Genomic DNA, 22,143 nt, shown 5'->3' on the forward strand with positions numbered 1-22,143 from the left:
CAAGATTATTTTCATATCAGCATTAAAGCAGCAAGCAGTATTCTTGACAGTAGACTTGGAAGATACCCATTATTTGAGAGACATGATAAAAACAGTATAATCTTTTCCAATACCCATACAAAGCCTGTAATTGTCTGTTTCTGCCATTCCAGTTATTTATGTAATTATACTTAATGCCACACAGATTTGAGAAGAAAAAGCAATAGTTGCTGCTGTTTTGGATTAATATTTTTCCATTCTGAGATCATAAAAACAGTAAATACTTCTCATGATGGCAGAGAGAAAAAAGGACTATGGATTTGTAAGCAATTGATCAGAGGAGCTGAAGTGGAGTAGGGAATGTGTCTTATTTAAGTCTGTCTCCTGACCACACAATTGCATCATTCCTAGAGCTCACTGATTGCTAGGAAATGCTGCCATTGCATATAATTTCTTGAATATTAATTCCTTCATTAAACTAAAGTGTATAGTACTTTTACAGTGGATTTCAAAGGTATAGAATTTAACTGTCCTAAACCTGGACATATCTAGGCTATCCTGCTTTGCCCAGTTCTGTGTCACAACCCTGGTGAAACTATTTGCCTTGTGGCCAAAAAGTGCTTAAATAGTAAGATACCTCCCATACTGTCCTGCTTAGCACGACAGGGTTGGCCAGGGTTAAGGAGCTCTAGGTGGTAAATCCCCTCCCTCCATCTAATCCCACATGCTGAAACAAGCCAAGGTGGCTTGTAAATGCCCCTGGAAAGTATGCCAGTGCTTTCAGACTCCAGGATTAGAGGAGGTGCTTGAAAATTTACAGGTGCATCTTGCCTTCAGATTCACTGCATTCACTTGCACTCAGTCTTGGGTATTTGAGTTGCTTCTTCACAGCATCTGAAGAGAAAGAAACTGGCTGTGTATCACATCTACAGCAGAATGCTCAAGTTAGAATTTCAGATTGGGTTCAGCAAATCTGATGCATCCATTTAAAACAGATAAAGAAAAAAAACTGGATTTTGTAGGTTCACTCAAGAAATAAATATGTGCTCATGGGTTTTATAACATAGTGTTCTTCTAGTTTGGTCAGCTAGCGGTATTATACCCTTGTACGAATTCGCCACTTAGCCTGAAAGTTCTGCCTGAGCTAGATAATACCAATTTTAAAAGTGATCATTCTTTTTTTTTTTTTCTTTTTTTTCTTTTAATGACTTTAAGTGATGGCAAATATACTGCATGTGAATATGAAAGGTTCCATTGACTTAATTGCATTCATTTCTAACATTTCTCCCTCATTTTTTGCCTGAATTTTATCTCAAAGTTCCATTTTTCCACTCTGTGTCTTGTTATACTTTTTATTAAACGTCTCTTATTAATGTAAGTATTTTTGAATTATGATCAAGCCATCCTGAACTTTATCTTTGTGCAAATAAATAGACTGAATTACTCCTGGCTCTTGCTTTAGGACATCTTTTCCTGACTCTTCTTTCAGCTCCACCCTGAATCCTTTCCAATTTGTCAACATGTGCTTGTAATAATTTCAGTAATGCTGTATGAAGTGACAGACCCAGCCCTAGACATCTCAGCAGTGTAAGAGAAACTGAATTTTTTGCTGCTCCAGGAGTAAGGATAGAATGGACTCACAGTGGAGATTTGGGCTTGTTAATCTTAACAGTGGAAGAGGGAAGGAGGAAAACACTGTGGCCAGGGCTGGAAGGCCAGGACTGCAGTAGCAGGAGGAAGCTCGGCTCTGGCATAGGCAAAGCAGGCAGAGGTCTGTGACTGCTACTTAGCTTTGTTTTGCTTACTTCCCAGCTGACCTGGATAACCTCAACTTTGTCTGTTCCTAGTAATGCTCCTCTGAAGTGCTACAATGATGTTTTCTGCTTTGTGCCTTCCCCTTGCTCAGGTATTGAAAGATCTCATTCATCATCTTAGCCACTGCATCCCTGCCAGAGTTTTAGTTGCAGCTCACCATGGCCCTGAAGTCATCCTTCAAGTCACTGCTTTCCAGATTAGTTCACCACCTTACAAGTTTAACTTGTGTTTGAAGAAACATGACCTTGCATTCTGTGACTGCCATAAGTAATGTCATTCAAAGAGCTACACAGAGCATATTTTTCAGCTCACTTTGAACTGACCTGCCCTTAGTCTGGCTGCTGTACCATTAGTTATATCACCTTCACCTTGACTGCCACAGTGCTGTTTTCCTACATGTCACTTAAGACTATACATTAGAGAAGGACCAAGATCTGCCTATACACAAATCAACCAGAAGTTCCATTTGGTTCTGGGAGTCTCATTTTCTGAAGTTTCTTCTATTTTACTGCCACACTTCTGTTCTGTGGGATGCATGCCTCCATTTCACACTCCTCTTTCAGAGAAAGAATGGAAAAGGCAAGTCATCTTTCATCTTGTGGCTCCTGTGTTGTGTGCAGGGTTTCTACTACTGCAATGCAGTTGAAGATACTGCAGAGGGATATTTAAATTCAAGCCAGGAAAAAAAAAAAGCCTAATTAAAGTGAGGAAAAAATTATGAATGCATTTCTATTTTTAGGATTCATGAAACTTGCCTTAACAGAATCTTTTGGCTTCGATTAATAGACATTCCATTTTTAATTGGAGCATTTTGCTACATACAATGGTTTGAAGCAAAGGGTGAGTTAATTAGGCATTTATTTGAAAACTAAAAAATTCAGGGGAGACAGTATGTGAATATGACTTGAATATGGTATTGACTGCATAGTTAAAGGGGCTTGGGATGGGAGGAAGATGAGCAACAGACAAATGAAACTCTTGGACATCTTAGTTAGCTATGCATTCTGGGTGCTGTCCTTAACAACTAGGGCAAGAAAAAGATATCACAAAACATACCAAAAAATGGATTTAAAATAATAACTTTTCACCCTGCAAGCTCTATGTTCATATGTGAGTCAGGAGTTGTAGAACCTCTCAAGAGTTTTTCTTTGCTCACGTCCCCTCCCATAGATGAGCTTCTAGGTTGTTTGATTTGTGCTCTTTCCTGCTACTCACATTATTCATGCACTAAAATAAATAGAGATTTCTCTGCCCAGGGAATAATGTCAGCTAGCTGAGGTTTTTTGTAGCAGCCAGCAAAAATAACAATGGAAAAGGGGAGCTCATGGAAGGTACTGTGGTATCCAGTGCTCTATGGGCAGCGTTCTGCTACTCAACAGGAACACAGCTCCCGGGGGCAATGCTGCCAGATCAGGTCCACTTCTGCATCCAGCTGATTTTGATTCCAGAAAGCTAGTCCTTTTCCCATTAGGCCAGATTGCCATGCTAAAGGCTCTTTAAGGGAAGAGGAAAGGAGTATTTGGGTTTCCAAGACTCACGTGTTTTCAAGTCACTGCTGCACAAAAATCACTGCTCTTCCTGCTGTTTAGTCATATCACCCTAAAAACTGTTAAATTGGTTAAAAATTCAAATATCATCAGATCAGGCTTTTGTTTTCTGTGTGAGAGCATCTGCTTAGAAAAAAATGGATTGTACAATTTTTCAGAAAGCAATATGACTTGTCACAAAGCACTGCTTTGTTCCTATCCTGGATGTTATCTTGAGGCACAGAACAAGGCTGTTGCTTTGCATTTCATGTGCTGTATAACCTCCCTCCCAAATGCCAGAGCCATCAGAGAACCATTGTTGCCTCCTGTACATGGGAACAATCTAATTACTGCATCAGCTTCAGAATAAATCCACAGTTAATCAAATATGATGATGAGAATAAGAGTGATAGGCAGATAAGCAGGACTATGGTAAAAATGTCAGCTGAGAAAAGTTTCCTTGGCATGTTGCTCAGAACCAAAACAAAGTTCTCCTCTTCCAAACTGTATTCAGGTCAGGTTCAGCTGTGTTGTGTTTAGAAAGCATCTCCATCGATCTGAATTAAATTTTTCCTCAAGTGATTTGCTGCAGATTGAATTATCCTTTCAGTTGGGATGGAGGAATGGAGGGAAATGCTCCCATATTTTCCCCCTATAGCATGTCATTAAAACGTGCTTCTGACCACTGCAACAATACAAAGTGATGTTTTTCTTTATTAAGCACAACCATGCATTTGAATTGGATAACTGCAAAAATTGCTTGTCAAGGTTGGTGACTACATGTATCTCAGAAAGGATACAATATTTTACCAAACACAGAGCATTAGCATTAAAGCAGTGAATACCTGGATCATGGCATTGTGAAGTTTGAAGAATTCTTTTTCTTTAATCAAGTCTAGACAGACTGTTTCCAATTTTTACTAACTCCCATGTTTTCTTAAAAATAGACAGGTTCTACTTTTGATATAATCCCAGTAGTGCTAAGTGGTTTATATCTCCCTCCACAGAGGATACTCTGCCCCTGCTAGTCTTACTGAAATGTAATTAGACTAGGTTGACTTTGTGAAGTGGTAACATAGAATGGTTATAGGACATCAAGAGTCACTTTGTTACATTGCTCTTAATGTCTGTATTTGAAATCCAAGCATAAGTATCTTGATGATCCAAAAAGGAGAGCAATGATGAATGGATATCTCAAGCCTAATGATCTAATCATCCACATAAAAATGCCAGGGTGGTAGTTTTCATAGAGATGTAGTCCCTTACAACAGCATGAGCTTCCCTTGTTTGACAGAGGCTCCTTGGTATGGTCAAAGACTACTAAGTTTCCTTTTCCTTTCAAAATTTTTTTCTTCATTCTTCATAACAATTCTTGTTACTGCTATATTGTAAGCATATTTTGAATAGAGAAATTATCTCTTTCTCTCCTTTTCCTTTTTTTATTTTTTTTAAACTACTTGATCATTTTAGAGATACCATCACAATGACCTTTCCTAACAACTCTGCCAAGAGGACATCAAATTGAATGTTTCATTATTAATATTATACTATTCAGACAATCAAGTGATTTTTCTTAAATATTCCAAGTTCAAGAATTAAATATTGGAAAATTATTAGACTCACTCATGTTTAAAGAATGAGATAACTTAAAAATGCAAATTTATATGATAATGCTGAAACTTAGAGGTATAATTTATTCTGGAAATATGCAAAAAAGAGTGAATTTTAAGTATATATTATTGAAAAGTTCGAATAGTTCTTGCAAAGTTGAAATACATAATCTTTGTGGCATGCTCATATAAAAAAATAAATTTTATGTGGCTAAATGGTAACAAATGAGCCAGTGTTTACCATGGTAAGGAGTACATTGGAGACATAACCATTAGACAAGGGTAATTTAGTTTTAGCATTATCAGTTAGAAATACTGCAGTCGAGTGGAATATTTTATTACATGAAAACATCTGTAACCAATATATCCCTTGGGAAGCTTACGTGACCTGTGATCTGTTTAGAAAAAAATGTTTTGGTTTTACGAGGCTGTTCAAAAGCAAGTATTTGCAGTGGGCTGTGTCCCAGCGAATCTGGAAGGGGCTCCCTCCTCTTTGTGTACCTCCTGGAAATTTCTGGGGGCTGTAGAAATATTTCTGCATTCCAGACTGTAGTCTTCAAACTCACTCCATAACTCATGGCACTGAAAAAGACCTGGGAAATGGGTACAATCATCCTCTCTACCTTTAGCACTACTAAACATATTAGTCTATAATATATATATATAGTAATTACAGTAATATTTATATATTCTATATAATATTTAATACTACTCGGTGCCACACTATTTACACACAGTTATCCTTGCTGTAAGGTATTGTAAGGTATCCTAAAACTGCAGCAGTCATAATAAGGTTCAGATCAAAAAGCACGATGCAGACTACTGAATGTATATTCATGTTCTATTGAAGTATACCATCAACACAGGACAAACAACATCCTTAGTATATTTCTCAGGTCTTGCTGTGTACCTTTTCCTGGGTGCTTTTTTTTTCCCTCTCTCTTTCAATGAAGCCAGAATGTGTCATCCCATTTAAATTTGCACAGCAGTCACCTGTGCTCTAGCCTTCATAGTGTGCTTTGGCAGGAAAACAAAGTACCCAGCTCCTGAGGATGCTCAGTCAAGGCTTGAGAACTTGGGGACCCAGGAAGACAGAGGGATAGACAGCCTGAACTTGACAGCCCATTAGGTACCTGACCTTCTGCTTAAATGACTATTGAATTCTTGAAGATGGGGATTAATGTTTTCTTTTGTTGGGTGAGATGGGCAGATAGGCATGCCAATTAGAGACAGCTTTGCCATGAGGGTCCTTCGAGTCCTACAGTGCAAGTGGTTTCTTAGCACAGTATTTCTACAGAGAGGAAATTCTGAGAAAAGCTGCAACAGAGAGGGGAAAACCATCACATTCACCCAGGACCTCATTTCACTACAACACCCTGTAAGTAGAGGCAAAACAATTTGTTTCTAGTTACCTAGCTATTGCTGAGACCCAGAAATCAAAACTGGCCAGATTATGGCCATAGGCACAATGCAGGTATGTTCCAGACCATAATAATGTCAAGAGCTCTTTCGGCACAGGGTATAAAATAGGTTTCATGCCAGTAAGACCATGGCATTGCCTTTCTAACATCACATTCAGTTCACACATCCTCCATGCAGCTCTGTAGCCACAGGGGCCCAAACACAGCAGAATAGAGGGCATTTCTCAGCCAAAAGATCATTTTCCCCTTTAAGTGAGCTAATGCTGCTTCTTTAAAAGTCTTCCTGGTCTGGGGAATATTTAAGCCACAGTCTTGTCCATTAAACACTATCAATGCAAAGATGGAGCAAACCTTTATGGCCAAATGAAGCAGATCTGTGGGCTCTTTTGTCTGTGGTAATAACACTGTGCTTGGGATTGGGCTGACTGTGAAACCAAGTGTAATTCATCCCCAAACTACCATCTGTTTGAAAGACATGAAAAGTATGCACTAACGGGTTGGTGGCAGTGCATATTGGTTGGAGGAGTGTAAAAATTTTGACCCAGTAAGGAGAGGTGCTGCAAGGAAAGCAGGTCATTCACAGAATTGAAAAATCTTTCATTTCCAGAGGCAGGTGAAGATGAGTCTCATAGATTTATTTTTTTCCGTGTACAAGGCAGTCCCAGGCAAAGCAAAGCAGGCTTTGCATCACAGTTGGATAAGCTTTGTCTGGAGAAAGTTGCAACGTTTATAATGAAGGAAGCCACATCATTTCTCATTTGTGAGCAGAAGGGTTTTAGATTCTGAAATCAGTGCACAGATAGAGCAGAAATGGGACATCTTGTTTTGTCTAGATTTTTGGGTCTGCTTATGTCAGGAGGTAGGAAGTTCAAGTCTAATGTGGCTGGCTCTGTTTTCAGCTGATGGGATATAAAGGAGGCTATGGGGAAAAGCACAAAAAAGGGGCAGCAAGAGTAATGTAATGAGGAAAGAGAATGTTTGTTGTGTATTGAGAGAAGCAGGTGAGCCTCCTGTTTGGAGCAGAAATGTTGCAAAGTCAGTGTTTGTACAGCGTGAAAATATCCCCATTGTTGCCTCACACAGAGGAACTGTTACTGGGCATGCAGGAAGCTCTTTGATCAAACACATCATTTCTTAGTGCTCTGCTGTAGTTCAACATTTAAATGGCAATGAATGTTCTCCCACTGAGATACTTTTTTAATTTCTGACATTTCTCTGGAGAGATACTCTGAGTAATTTTGATAATAAAAACAAACGTAGGAATCCAACTTTTTTTTTTTTAATGGTGTAAGGGTTTATCTTACATAAATAGTTAAGATAAATGGTTAAGTAGGATGAAAGCAGAGTAGTGTCAGACCACTGGCATAATGGCAACTGCTTGTCGATTCCTACCCAAATAATCAAGTTGAGGAATGTTGTGAATTAATACATGCTAAGCTTTTAGTTTTGCAGCAATTAATGATTGATGTTGTTCTTCTGTTGACATCATCTCATGTCACTGGAGCATATTTTAACAAGAGCTTTGTAGTTCTGGTAATCCCCAGGAAATCTGCACACTGTTTACCAAAACCCACTTTTTTAAAAGAAGAGTTGTGGTTTGCCAAGAAACCTGGAGCATGTCAGACTAGAAAAATGCTTCTTTTGGTGCCTGAAAGGAAACAGTATGTGTGTGGGTATAAAATCACATGGCTTCATGGTAAAAACGTGGAAGTAATTGGCCAAACCATGGTGTTTTGCTTCCAGAAATGGGAAGCCACTTTCATGAATTGAGTCTTGAAGGTCTGAAGACAGAGGTTTCAGAGAACCTAACTTACAGCTGAAGACAGATCTTCCTGCTTACCCACAGCAAACAAACTGAGGAGGCACCTCTGCTTTTCATTTCTTTGTTGTTTCATCCAGATGATCAAAACTGTATTTTAGTTTGTTCTGGATCTGATATTGCAGGAGTATTTTTGGTCCTGCAAACTTTTCACTTAAACAGTTTAGTGGCTATAAATGTGTAATGATCGCTGTTGTTACCTTTGTGATCCACTTACACTAATGACTTTCCTTTTGTGCTACTCGGCATATGAGGTGAAACAAATGAAAAGCTGTGTTAATTATTCATCAACTAAAGAATCTCTTTCACTGTTACTGTGTTTCAGGTTTGCAGATACCTTTGCATAAACTAATTGATTTTAGTCATAATATTCCAAGTGGTGTTAATTAATAATTTAAATATAATTATTTTGGAAAGATTTTCAGCCTTATTCTGAGCAGCTGGCACCGGAAAACAGAATTTGGCAGCGATTTAACTTCAGAAATATGCAGCTAGTTTTCTGCAGCTGTTATCAAATGAAATTAGTAACTCAAAGGTGTGGGAATTTTTTTTGCATGAAAGGTTAATCAAGTCCAAACCCAACCCTATTCTAACCTAAGATTAAACATGAAAAAAATGCGTAGTGGGGACAGGGAGTTTCCTAAGGCATTTGCACCTCATTGTGACTGAGGAGGGGAGGGAAGGAGGAGGAAGGTTAGTGCTAGAGCAATCATATCTATTATCTTAAGAACTATTTTCGGCAAGGTATGCTGGTCTTATTTTCCATCCTCCCACTCTTTGGATAAGAGTTTCGGGAAAACTTTATGTTTCCTTTGCTAGGTATGGATCTAATACAGATTTCAGCACCAGGGGACCACCAACCTTTTGGGTAGACTAGTAGTTTGACTCACTGCAGAAGAAATTAAGGTATGCCAATTCCAATAGGAAGCTGATATATTGTGAATTCTCAGAAAAATCTTGACTTCCTATGCTTGTGTTGCAGACTTTAGCCACTCTGTGTGGAGGGAAATTGGCTTGTCAAATACAGTTTGCCCGTGGATGGGGAGGTTTTAAACACTGTAGCACTACAAACAAGTGGGTTTGGGCTGGCAGAGCTTTATAACCCAGGGAGCAGGGCATGGGATGAAAACTGGGTGGGAGCAATGCTTCCAGATGGACGCAGCAGTGCCCTGCAGAGGCTGGTGTGCTCTGATCACTGACAGCACAGGCGGCTGCCAGTCCCGGCTGCAGGGAGCTGCTGGCTCCCTGTCCATCGCCCGCTGCACCTTGTTATGAGCCCTGTTTCCTCCCGGTGAGCAGGATCCATCCTGTCAGCAGCAGCAGCACTGTGTGCTGTGCCAAGGATGAGGCCGAGGTGTGCTGGTATCACTGCCACCCTGCCAGCCTCTACCACGGCATCTGCCCCAAGACAGGGCACAGGGCACTTCCCAGCCTTCCGTGGAGCCAGTTTGAGTGGCTTTAATTACATCTGCGGTTTGGATGGCTTTGCTTGGCCATTAAAATCCATTTCACAACGAGTAGTATTGAAATGAGTAAGGAATATTTGTGGCAGCTGTGGATTTCCTCCAGGCCTACAGGAAAAGTAAATTAGTTACTGAAAACTTGACAGTTTGTCCTGAGTGCTTAACTCCTTCCTCTCTGGAAGCTTGATTTTCAGAAGCAAGTGGCTTTAAAAGGAAATAGTATACCCAATGTTTTTTTATTCTCCACCCCCTTTTTACGGTAGGTCTGTGATTGCAAAACCAGCCAGAAGTGATTTGTTTGAAGAGGAAGTGTGGGAACTTCCTTTATAAATATTGCCTTTCCCTTCGTGTGCATCCAAACGAGTTTTGCTCTGCTGGCAGAAAAAAAAAGTGCTTGAACTGAACAAGCACTTATTGCCTTAGCTCATGCCCCATGTAAGCATGAAAAAAGAAGTTTTATGGGGAGAAAAAAAAACAAACAAACAAACAAACAAACAAAAAAAAACACACACACAAAAAAAAACAAACAAAAACGCCAAGGAAATTTTAAAAAATTAAAAAAACGATTGTTAGTAAGGAAAGAGCTGAAGTTGGTTGAAGACGAAGGAGATCAGCTGGGGTTTTGCCCAGCCGTTCCCTGTCAGTACTTCCAGCTGTCTTTGTCCCCTGCTCGGGAGCACGGGGCAGGTTAAGGTCCCGCGGAGGGGGTGGGGGGAAATCAGTGTTTGCAGAGCCGTGATTACAGAACCTGCTGCGACTTGCTCTGCAAGATAGGACAGTATCTACCCGAGCCAGCTCCTATGGCTGTTCGGAATGGTTTCTTTCTTTAAAAAAGTGTCAACACATGTATCTTTCCTAGTGAACTAGAAACAGTAGCATGTACCCTCCCCCAGCCTAGAAATACCTTTGAAATGTTTGCCGAGGAGGGGTTCAGCCACCAGAAGAGCAGCTATACCCAGGGAAGTACCTGTGCCCAGCAGCAGCAGGTAGACTAGACTGACAAAGAGAGATCAAGTTTTAACCTGGCAGGCAAAGCGATGCTAGATGATTGTGCCTTTTTTTTTTTTTTTTTTTTTTTTTTGGCAGTGGCGGGATTTCTAAGGGGGTTTTTGGTTTGTTTTTCTCTTAAGTGAACAGTATCAGGGTGTATGGGCTCTTTGGGTGTGCAGGCAGCCAGCTGGCCTGGCCTGCTAACATAAATCAGTGCAGATGATGGGAATCAAGGCAGGGGGTCCAGTTCCCAGCTCTGAAGGATTCCAGATTAGGAAGACAGGTCACAGAGAAAGCAAGGGAGAGTGTGGAGGGAGTCAGGCTGATTCTCTGAGAAGCACTGAAGATGAGAAGAGCCCTTCTGTCTGATCTGAAGGAGAAAAGTGTTCCTATATTGCATGTAATTAGGCTGAGATTCACCTTGTTCATTGGATTTGATAGACAAATGAGACATTCCTGATGTTATAACATTGGATTGCTGTGATGCTTTCTGTTCAGCAAGAGGCACAGCCAGGCCACCATTGCATTAATGAGAAGGTTGTGATTTTTATACATTTCTCAGTGGGGATGATGAATTTTCACTCGAGTTTCCAACCAGCCTTTGTAGTGGTTCCTTTTTCCACTTTTAGAAACAAACAGAAGAATGAAATTTGCAGTGCAATGGGCTATCACGGGAAAAATCAGTCATTATCAAAGATGACACTGGAAACTTCACTGATCCATCCTGCTGGTCTCAGGTGAGGCTTGCCTGGCCCACCGTGCCAATAGTCCTTACATCCTTTCATACCCCACTTCAGAGGAATGGACATCTCAGTTCAGGATGACAAAGGAGTGAACTTTGGGTGATTCTTATTTTTTAAATAAAATTAAGAATAAAATTCTCATTTCTCCACTTCTTCCTGTACTTTCTTCTCTGTTCAGTGTCATACGAATGCATTTTAAACCCTACAGTGCTCAGGATAAGCTTTTCATTCTTTTATGCCTTTCCTCTTGTTTTTAACACCATTGTTTTCTGCTCTCTTCTTATGTCTCTTATTCTCTCTTATCCATGCCTCATTCTCCATTTACAATCTTTCCTCCTTTTTACTTTCTTACACTTCTCATGTTTTCCTCTCCTTTTTCACACTCACATCTGTCATGCCTGCTCGTTTTTCCAATAAGGCAAGCTGCATTCTGTAATTCAAGGAGTAAACCTACAAATTCTTGTATGAGTATTGAGTACATGATGAAAGAGACTGCAGGACTAGGCCCTAGCTTGGCAGGTATATGGGAAAAGGTAGTGAAGCCAATTTTAAAGTAGTCTTATTTACTTTGGTGGTTTGTATCACTTCGGTTGACTATTAAAATGTATATTTCTAAGGTGAGGTGAGCACCAATGGCATTGTATAAATAAAGATTTTTCAAGAACTTAGTATAAAAGATTTTACAGAGGTAATATATTACTTCCAGTTGAGAGAAATGAAGTGGCACTTTAAAATCAGTTTTACTAGTGCCCTGTGTTTAAAAAATCCCCTTCTTTTTGTTTAAACTCATGTGCAAGCCTGGGCATGTTTGAGGCTACCAGGATCCAATTTCATGTAGTATTCTATTTCAAATCCAGGCAAGAGCAGATTGATTGAAAATCAGTGCTGTCAGAAGTAAAACTGCCTGTGGAATACCTTCAGTGACATGAAGATGAAAGGGAGAATGTAATATAACAGACACTGATTTTCTTTTTTGAGATGTGAGGCTCTGGAGCAGTGTTCTTGGATGTTGCACCATTTACCTTGATTGAACAGTAATGGTTGTAGAACAATTTTGGTGAATTTTTGTGTTCTTCAGTTAGTAGTTAACAACTGTGTTGTGAAGAGGGGGTGGTTGGTGTTGCTGGGGTTGTTTTAAAGCAGCAGCTGTAGAATATTTCATGGCAAGCACAGAGCTACCTGTAACTCTGCATAACACCAGAATAACACAGGATTCCTAATAATTCTTATCAGTGAAATGCTTACTGTTTTTTTGAAATGGTTGAGCTACATCAGTACTTTGAAAATGGCTGGCGAATGCAAACTAGTCTAACTGGTCAGTGTTTATTTTGGCTTTTAGGGTCAGCACAAACACAGATGTCAGTCTGCTTCATTTTCCCATATGTTTCTTTGCCTCTTCTCTCCCCTGTCCCACACAGGCCAAAGGATCAAAGAAACAGAGGACTGTATGAGAATTGAGAACAGAGGGAAACAGTAATACTGTTTTAGGACTTCGAAGGATTAGGAAAGTGAAGGGAAAACTGAATGTGTGATCTTTGTTTAATTTTGAATTCTGGGTGTCATGGTTTAGAAATGGAACAGCACTCCCCAGATAAATGCCTGTACCCCCAAGACACTTCCCAAACCAACCACTCACTTGCTCACCCCACTTTCTTTCCCCTTCCCACTCCAGGGATGGAATTGAAAACTGGGGACATTAAAAGGGAGAAATTTCTGTGTAATGCTGATCTGTCTCCTGCACCCTGTGCTAGGTGATGCTCATGACTTGGGGAGCATCTTGCATTGCTGGGAGACCACCAGGTTGCACAAATAGGTCCCTTGCATGGAGGTGGTGTGTCATCATGGCTGGCCTTGGCTCCATTTGCTCTCAAAAGAAAGGGAGAGGCTGCAGAAAAAAAGTGTGCTCACAGTCTGAAAAAGTGTTGTCTAGAGCCATCCAAGAGAATAGTAGTAGGCCAAGCAAAGGAGAAAGGAAGTCCATAATAAAACTCAGGAGCTTGTGTGCTAGAAGTGAAACCCGGGGGTGGAGAGGGCAGAATGAAGATGACCAAGAGTCATGTAACCTAGAGAATCAAAGGTGAGGGAAGATAATGCATTAGCCGGATTTTGTGTGAAACTGAGTTAATTAGAGATGTAAATACACTGCAATATTTAAAATATTAGGTTGACATCTGATATCACCCAAAAGATTTTAATATTAAATTCTATATCCTGTTTCCATGTGGACATTGTCTCAGTGTTGTAGTGTCACATTCCCAACACTGAAATGTGAAGATCCATTCTCAAAACTCAGCTCAAAAAGCAGCATGTACTTTTATCCTATGTGCTCCATCCTATCAAGGGCACTGTGCTTGTTAGCTCAACAGCTGGATAAAAGTTCCCTGGGCATGTAAAAGTCTACAAAAAGTATCTGCTCCATATGTTCCATATAGCTGAAGGCTCAGGGGAATATGGTTTGTGTCTGGGAACCGGATAGCGCAACTTTCGATCCCTGACCCAGTGCTTGCCCTTTTTAACAAACAAACAAAATCCTTCCTCAAAGAAAAGTGGTTTATGATCTGTTTTTAGCTCTAGAAGCAAACATTAAAAAAAAAAAAAAAAAAAAAAAAAAACCAAAAAAAAACACCACAAAAGAAAAAAGAACTCAATATGTTCTTACTCATACTTACAGCAGCATCAGCTTTAGGCACTGCAGAACAAGTGTCACAGTTTGTTCCTTGATGTTTTCAGAAGCCATTATCTCCCTGGCAGTTGCAGTGCCAAGGCAGCATGTTACCTGCTTGCAAAATTTTGCACTGGGACACAACCAGTCAGCCTGAGTTTATAATCTATTTGAAATGATGGCATCTGAGACCTTGACCCTGAGTACAGAGGTGCAGTTGCCTCAAGAGGGAGAGGACACTTGCAGGATGGGGAGGTTGTTCACAGTTGTCCTATTTCTGCTGGATCTTTGACTCTACAAGGTGGTCTTCATCCTTTCCCCTTAAAGGTGTATTTTGATTTGAAAGGCAGAAATTATGTCATGTGAAAGGTTGGAGGAATTAAGCTAGTTCAGATTGAGACAGGAAAGAGCTAAAAGTAGTCTAATCTCTGGCTGTCCTCTGCAGGTTATGGAGGGGAGAGGGAGTCCTCTCTAAAAAGCAGTTCAGGGAAGATTGATTCCTAATCCAAAAGGCAATCCACAGAGGACTCTTTCTGTCAAACCAATGGAGAGAGAAGAAACAGGAATATTAGCCTTGTTAGACTGAAGTTAGTTTATGTGACCATCCCCCTACCCACTTGCTGTGTTATGCTCATGGTTTCTGTCATCTTTAAAGAACAATTTCTCTGTGCTGTCCAAGTACTTTTTGCTTCTGGTCAGTCTGCAAGTGCCTCCAGCTGCTACCAATATGTATTGAAGTATTTTAGTTCAAGCAGTCCATTTTGACTGGCCAGCTGGCCACACCCATACCATGAAAGACCAGATCTAGTGTAATATACTGAAAAAGAGCCGTTATGCTATGAGCAGGAGGCAGAAGGAAGAAACAAAACCAAACAAACCAAAGAAGCCTTGTGGCAGATGGTACCACCTGTGTCCATCCAAGCAGTGTGCCATTTGAGTGGAGAAACATGGAAAATCTGATGACTCAGTCTGAATACATAGGGAGACAGTGAGTGAGATTTCTGGCTTGTGTCCCAAGCCTCTTACTAAAAAGGCTTCCAATTTTACAACACAGAAAATTGAATACAATTTGGTAGCATCATTCTCTGGCACAGCTGAACTACAGACTGAAATGCCTGGTGTATCCATGTGAGAACTGCCACATAAGTAGTTAGATGACTCTGTGCCAGGTCCTGGATTATGGCTGAGCCAGTTTTCTCAATAAATACATTCCTGATATTTTTAGTAAAGGATATACCTTTATTAATACCTTTATTATTGGGGGTATAGCTGGCGGGACATAACAGTTAGGGTTGACAGCATTTGATAACTTTTTCAGGCTCAGCCAAATACCAATTTCTACGCACCTCAGTTCTGGCATCTGCAAAGCTGTGAGGTGAACCAACTGTGCAAGACGTGCCTAAATTACTGTTCAGCAGTGCTTGCAAAACTGCTCGTAAGGAAAGAGAAAACATGGATATATAAAGCAAACTTCTCAGCAGGATCAAGTCTTGTTTCCTTGCTGACTGCCTCCACCTCCTTCCTTCTTGGCAGATGACAGGATGATAATGGTTCACATTCCTTTGTACTTCCTTTTACTTCTGAATTTTCTTTTCCTTTACATGTTTAAGTTGCACCAGATCTGTTTTTCCTGTTGTTGGTAAAACATAGAAAGAAATCTGACCTTTACCTTGGTTCTACAGTCTAATATTTTTGTCTGTTTGTTTTTTGGCTTGGCTGCTTTACTTACACTTCCCTCCTATGACCTTCCTTAGTCCAATCCTACACTCTCCAGTTAGGCTTTATCCTGCAGCTGTGGTCTAAATATCTCACCCAGTTCTCCCATATGCCTTATCTCACAATTTTGCTGAGCATCCATGTTCATCCTGTACCCAGTAGGGGTTGTTCCCTCACACAGCTTTTCCCTGCAAAGAGAAGAATGTACATAGTCTTAAAGAACATCTTCCCAAAGCAACTAGATATAGGGTGTGAACACAGAAAATTAAATCCCATGGAACATTAGCAAAATAAGTTTGGTTTTGGACTGGGCAGCCTCAAGAAACATGAAGGGAAAATAAAAGTCCTGCTAATGTTTGTGTCTTACTTCCCTGAAAGCCAGTGTAATGTGAGTCTAAAAGTCATGTTCAGTTGAGATGAGATGGCTTTGGAGAAACGGTGGTGGATTTTGCCAGGTGTTCAGGCTCTCTTACCTGGGAACTGCCATGTGGTTGTCTTTTAGTACATGTGTTGGCTTGTGCTGCAAACTGTTTGATTGTGCATTGCATTGATGGTGCATTTGCTAAAAGCAACTGAGAAGTAATTCTGCATAAGGAACAGGTCAAGGGATACAACACTCACTATGCCTGGGATATTTTTTTGAGGGCAGTTGTCATCTTCACATTTATGTTGAACAATCTACATGAACCCTTTTTATAGTTTTTCGGCATATACAGTGAATGTTAAAAAGTAACTGATGGTATTTTATCCTTCCTTAAAGGGACCAGACTTTGCTTCTCTTCCATTCTTGAATATTTTGTATGGGGAAGTGCCAAGTACTGCCACTGATCACAGCACGCTCAAGCTCCGGCTAGAGGAGTACCAAGTCATACAGTAACCCATCTGCAATGCTAGGCTTTCTTTTGGATAATACATCAGTTTAGCTTGCAGTCCTTCAGTAATTAGTTGTACATCTGTGAGCAACTGTCCATCTGATTTATTATCCAAGCAGCTATTGAAATACTAAACATAGCCCCATTTAGCTTTAGGATGGAAAGTTATAGTGTGATAAAGTTGTGTTTAAAATGTAATAAAACTGACAATATATAAACCAATTACAAGTTTATATTACACTATAGATTATCCTAAATCAATATTTTAAAGTTAATAAATTTATTTGTGATTCAACATAGCTTAATGTATATGAATATATTTTTAATTGTTGCCTTCTTTTATTTAGTGAGAAGATTAAACTGTCCTGGAAAATAACTTGATTATAGTGAAGAAGACTTAGTGGAAAAGTGAATGTAAGTATTTCACAGCATGTGTCAATTATCTATGTTTGTAAATCATTGACATTGGTGATATTATAAATCATGGTAAATTGGCAGCCACTTTTATTATGGCGAGAATTCAGGATTTGATCACTGCATATGTGTGTTTGTGTATAGAATATCTATTATGTGGGTCTACAGGCTAATATATACCTAAATGCTATTTAATGGGGCCTCATGCTATTAGTCACTTGCATATTTAAGAACTATTTGCAGGAAAAATGAAGTTGTCACTAAGCACCCTTAAAAAGATAAAAAACCCTACTATTCGCATATAAATACCCACGGGGATTCTTAAATTCAGTAATGCAGACATATTTTCCATTTCCAGAAGAATTTAGTCTAACTTGGAATAATACAGCCTGTATATAGTATTTTTTGGTATACTTGCCCCAAAGATGTGAGATTACAGTAGAAATAGATTGCACTGTGGATTGGCAATTCAATTTAGAGTGAAATACAGCAGCTGCAAGTTGCAGGCTAAGTACATCATTGCTCACTTGAGGTCACTTTTTCAAACCTGGAGTCAATAGTTCTCTAACAATAAGAGCTTTGGTTCATTTTCTAGAACCTCTTGAAACTGTTACTTTGCTGGCAAATACGCCATTATTTTTCTTAAAGTAATTTCCTTCCTTAGCTGTGTTTCATAATAATGTGAAACCCCCTAATTGTGTGCCTGCACATGTGTATTTGTATGTATATATTTGTGTATGAGGCAAAGATGTGTCTCTGCAAGTCATTCCCCAAGAGACTTTGAGTGGCTCTGATGTGCAGGGCAGTGATAGTCATGAACTCTTAGCTACCACAGATTCATTCCAGTGCTTTTTCATATTACATTATTCCCACGATCTCACCTTCCTTTTCCCAGAGCCTGACTGATGAGCTTGGAAGCAGTCAACTAAGCCTTTCCAAATGCTGAATAAAGTATAGAATTAATGACTTAGATTTTAAAGAGGACAGTGATTATGTCTTAAATGTCTAACAAGCTGGGACGGTTGTAATTCTAGCCTTTCAGGTTTTGTAAACTTGTCTTCAAAAATTACTGGCTGACCAGTAGTACTGAAAACTGCAGGAGCTGCATATAGCATTGCAAAGTCTGGTTTATATAGAGTTGTCTACTGATATGGGATTACTTGAAATGAAGAACCTCAGATCTGACAACATTGTACTTAAGTTAAAGATTTACAGATCAGGCTGTGCATTGATTCTTTCCATTACTAGTATCTGACCCAGTTTGAAATGTATGTAGGTTTATAAAATATAAAATCAAGTCCTTTAAAACCTTCAAATGTGTATTGAGCAAAACAATGCAGTTTGAAGTAATTTACTGGGACAAGCCACTTTAGTTGCTTCAAGATCCTAAAAATAGATTTCAAATTACCCTGTTCAGGCCAGTGACACTTCTTGAACTATCTCATATGTGTGACAAGTTTGTACATGTAAAAGTTTTTTGCCAGTTGCTTTCACATTTTTCTCACCACTTGATCTTCAACTTTTACTTCTGGGAAACTTGGGAAGGGCTATCAATAGTTGCCATTTTTTTGTGAAGTAAGCAGATTATTGTTGGTTTCTTCTGTAGTTTTTAGGGGCCTGTTTAGCAGGAGAGCACCATTTGAGTGTCAGTTGAACTATAAAAGATATCTGCCCAGTTAAAATGTCATTTCATGTATTTATGTGGCAACAACTAAAAGACATGAAGTAGAGCTGTGTTTCAGGAAACTGAGTATAATATTGGCAATGTGATTATTAGGTGATCCTGAAACTGGCAGAGGAATAAACACATCCTGCTGCAGAGATGGATAGTAGCATTTTGTCCTTCATGTAAAAATAAATAATATCTCTAATACATGTTATTTTTCTGATATTTTGATTTTGTGCAAATATAGTCTGAGCTACTAAATGTAAACGTTCTTTTTGATCTGGCTCTTACAGGTATCTGACATTAAAATTAGAGATTTATCCTTCATCAATCATTTTCAAAAATTAATTGGCCTCACATTGGCTGGGATTTTTGCAGTAATACCAAATAAATAAGTTTTTGTGGAGAGGAGAAAATACCTTTTCATATGCAGTTTTAGCTTTGTATCTCAAAAGTGGCTATGGAGATATTCTCATATACAAGACAGCAGAGCTGAAAGGAGGGATCAGAGGATCTCATGGGAACCAAGAGGAGTGATGGCTTTACCTGCAGCCACGACAAACTGGAGGTAGAGCCCTGGATCTGTGAAATCCAGCACCTGGTCTTATAATTATCCATTTTGATGTGTAGCACATCTAGAAATATTTATTAAAAAATTTGATTTAGTCAAAGTTGAAAAGTAAGTTTGACACTTGAGCTTGAATACATTGTAATGGTTTGGCAGAATAACTGGTAGAGTTTTGGCTTTGGTTACCCATAAAGCCAGAAGATGGAATAAACTTGCTCTTCCTCATTCTCATCCAATGAAATTCTGGACTGACCCTTCAAAGGGATAAAAGACCCAGCTGGAATGCTGGATAAACCCAGTGAAATGTTGGCCTGCTGTGTTTCTTTACCTCACAGAGAGGGGAAAAGAAATTGAGAGAGTGACTGGTGTGTTCCATTTAAAAATAAGGAAAGGCTAGGAAAAACATAAAACAGACTGGTGGAGATGATGAAAATCCGATTGCATTGAATTATGCTGATGATACATCAAAATAATCTTGAGGCGGTGACTGCAAGGAGGAGGAAGGGGAGTGTGTACCTTAGGGAATCAGGAGCAGGCACCATCAAGTAGAGCACAGGCAAGAGAGTGCACAGGATGAGAGGAAGAACACTCAGCCCTGATTAGATACCAAAATTAGGTTCTCGCTGAACATTTTGTAATCTACGATCCCAGGAACTAGTTCTTAATGTAGCACTGAGTGTTTTTTCCTTGTTCTCGGCAGTATTTCTTATGTAAAATGTGTGCACTGGCATCGTAAATAGCCTGATTCAAACACCCTTGTGAAGGGTGAGGATGATATCATGTCATGTGCTGTCACTATGCTCTGCTAGATGGTAGACAGGTTCTTCCTGGAAGGTCTATGGACATGCTTTTTAGACTTCTAGAATTATAAAATATTTTCTCAAAACCAGTGCCTGTCTCGAAAATGTCCACCTTAGTTTCAGGATCCAGCTGGCTATTATAAAATTAATTATCATTTATAAGAGCTTGGTTCCTGTATTGTGAATGTTATAAATAATCCTCAGCAACATTTGAATGATGTAAATAAGGCATAGAAGCACACTTGATAATAAGGAGAAAAATAAATATTTAATAGTTACTACTTCATTAAGTAATATCTATGCTGTGCATGAAATGAGGCAGGAAATCAGGGGAAGAAGTCTCCCATTATAGAGATTATTGTGAAGGAGTCATATGAGGAACTTTAATTCTATGCATCACAATCAATCAGACTTTAGTCCCCAGAATCACCTCTAAGACACATCTTTAAATCCTTAAGACTTAAGTCACCAAAAACGGTAAAAATTGTTCTGTATCTTCTGTATGCCTTGGCAGTGGCAAGAACGTGACATTGCAAAATATTCCTTCAGAGTTTCTGCCACTGTCACGCTGAGACCCCAAAGGGCATGCAGGGGCACTACACATGGGTTACATCTGTCTTCCTGCATGTGATTTCTGGCCTCTCTTCCAGTACCTACGTCCTGTCTTTTTTTCTTTCCCTCCATCTCTGTCTTCCCTGTTCTTGCCTGGCTAACTTTAAGGAGCATACTTCAGGTCCAGGGGAGACGATATCTCTGCACTCTGCATGAGTAGCCTGTGACACCAGGTCAGGCTATAGTAGCAACCACAGGAAAGCTCTGCATAATGATCTCTCTAGGGTGTGTAGAGCAGCTTATTTGGAGACTTATTTATGCTGTTGTTTTCTCACATGCCATCAAATACAATCTTTTATTTCCCTCTAATCATAGTTTATGTTCACTAGGTCATGTAAAGGCCAAATGTCATGCCTTTGCTGCTAGATCTTTGCAATGAGAGTGCCCATGGTGAAACTCCTGCCCTTATCAAGCACAGAGTCACTAGGAGAGAGCTGGCTCCACAGGCAAGCCTTGGCTCTCCATTTTTCACTAGCAGAAGCCTACAGGGTGACCTGTCTAACAAAAGCATTGCACAGCTTAGTACATATTTCATATCACTAGCTGCAGATGAACTGTAATAGAGTTTTGCCCATATGTTGGCACCTTTCCCTCTATAGAGAAATGAGGCCACATTTAAGCAGTAGTTGCAGACTTCAATATCTGAAACATGTTATGTACTTCTCATACTTCACTTTGAGACTTGTCTTGTAAAAAACCCTTGTAGGTTACTTATTAAAAAGTGGTTATTGGAGGGTAGGAATGACCTTTCTCCCTAATCCAGTAACACTTGACTAAGTCTGTAGGTTTGGCTAGAAGACCCACAGGAGAGAAGATTCTTGCAACAAAATACAGCTATTTATTTAGAGGTATTCATTCATCCTCCTTGAAACACAGACCCACATGTCAGTCTTCCTCTCTCATGTTTCTCTGAAACGGTCTCCTGGGGAATATGTAGAAAAACAAACAGTAGACTCTTTACCATTTTAGGAGAGGGATGGAGACAAATTCAACTTCAAAATACTTGGTATTTTAAATGCAAAATGGTCCTTCCTTAATTAATACTTGGCAAAGCATTTTAAAGATCAAAGTGCCAATATTAGCTAATTCTCATGACACACCTGTCAGGTAAGTAAAAATTATGTCCATTTATAGCCCAGGAAGCTAAATACTGTCTAACATCAGCATTTTCACAGTTGCTACCTAGTTAATTTACTGAAATAAGTAGTCTAATTCTCAAAGGTTCTTCATATTCTCATATTCTTAGTTGTCCTGAGTTATGCTTAGAACTCACAGAGTACTCAGTCTTTTGAAACTGAATGCAAGTATTTTGGTGCAGAAGCATGGGTATGTATGGCAGCTGAGCCTAAGGCATCCACATTTAAAAGGCTTTTTCCAAACTTAAGCAGCCCTAAAAAGCCTAGAGCTGGAACCTACACATTGTCAATTCCCAGAATTCCCAGGCTAGGCTCAGGCCCCTGCAATGCC

General features: G+C 39.5%; 1 protein-coding gene across 5 annotated transcripts in view; it reads left to right on the forward strand.

The window, feature by feature from the left end:
- PLXNB2 (plexin B2) overlaps positions 1-22,143 on the forward strand; it is a 250,146-nt gene that overhangs the window by 117,292 nt on the left and 110,711 nt on the right. For all 5 annotated transcript variants that reach the window (XM_083859523.1, XM_083859522.1, XM_083859525.1 and 2 more), the window contains one exon: positions 16,964-17,030. In XM_083859523.1, the coding sequence (XP_083715649.1) occupies positions 17,029-17,030 (2 nt within the window). In that variant the 5' untranslated portion in view covers positions 16,964-17,028. The remainder of the gene's footprint in view (positions 1-16,963; positions 17,031-22,143) is intronic.

Source organism: Zosterops lateralis (genome assembly GCF_965231275.1).
Source record: "Zosterops lateralis genome assembly, chromosome: 4".
Taxonomy (NCBI): domain Eukaryota; kingdom Metazoa; phylum Chordata; class Aves; order Passeriformes; family Zosteropidae; genus Zosterops; species Zosterops lateralis.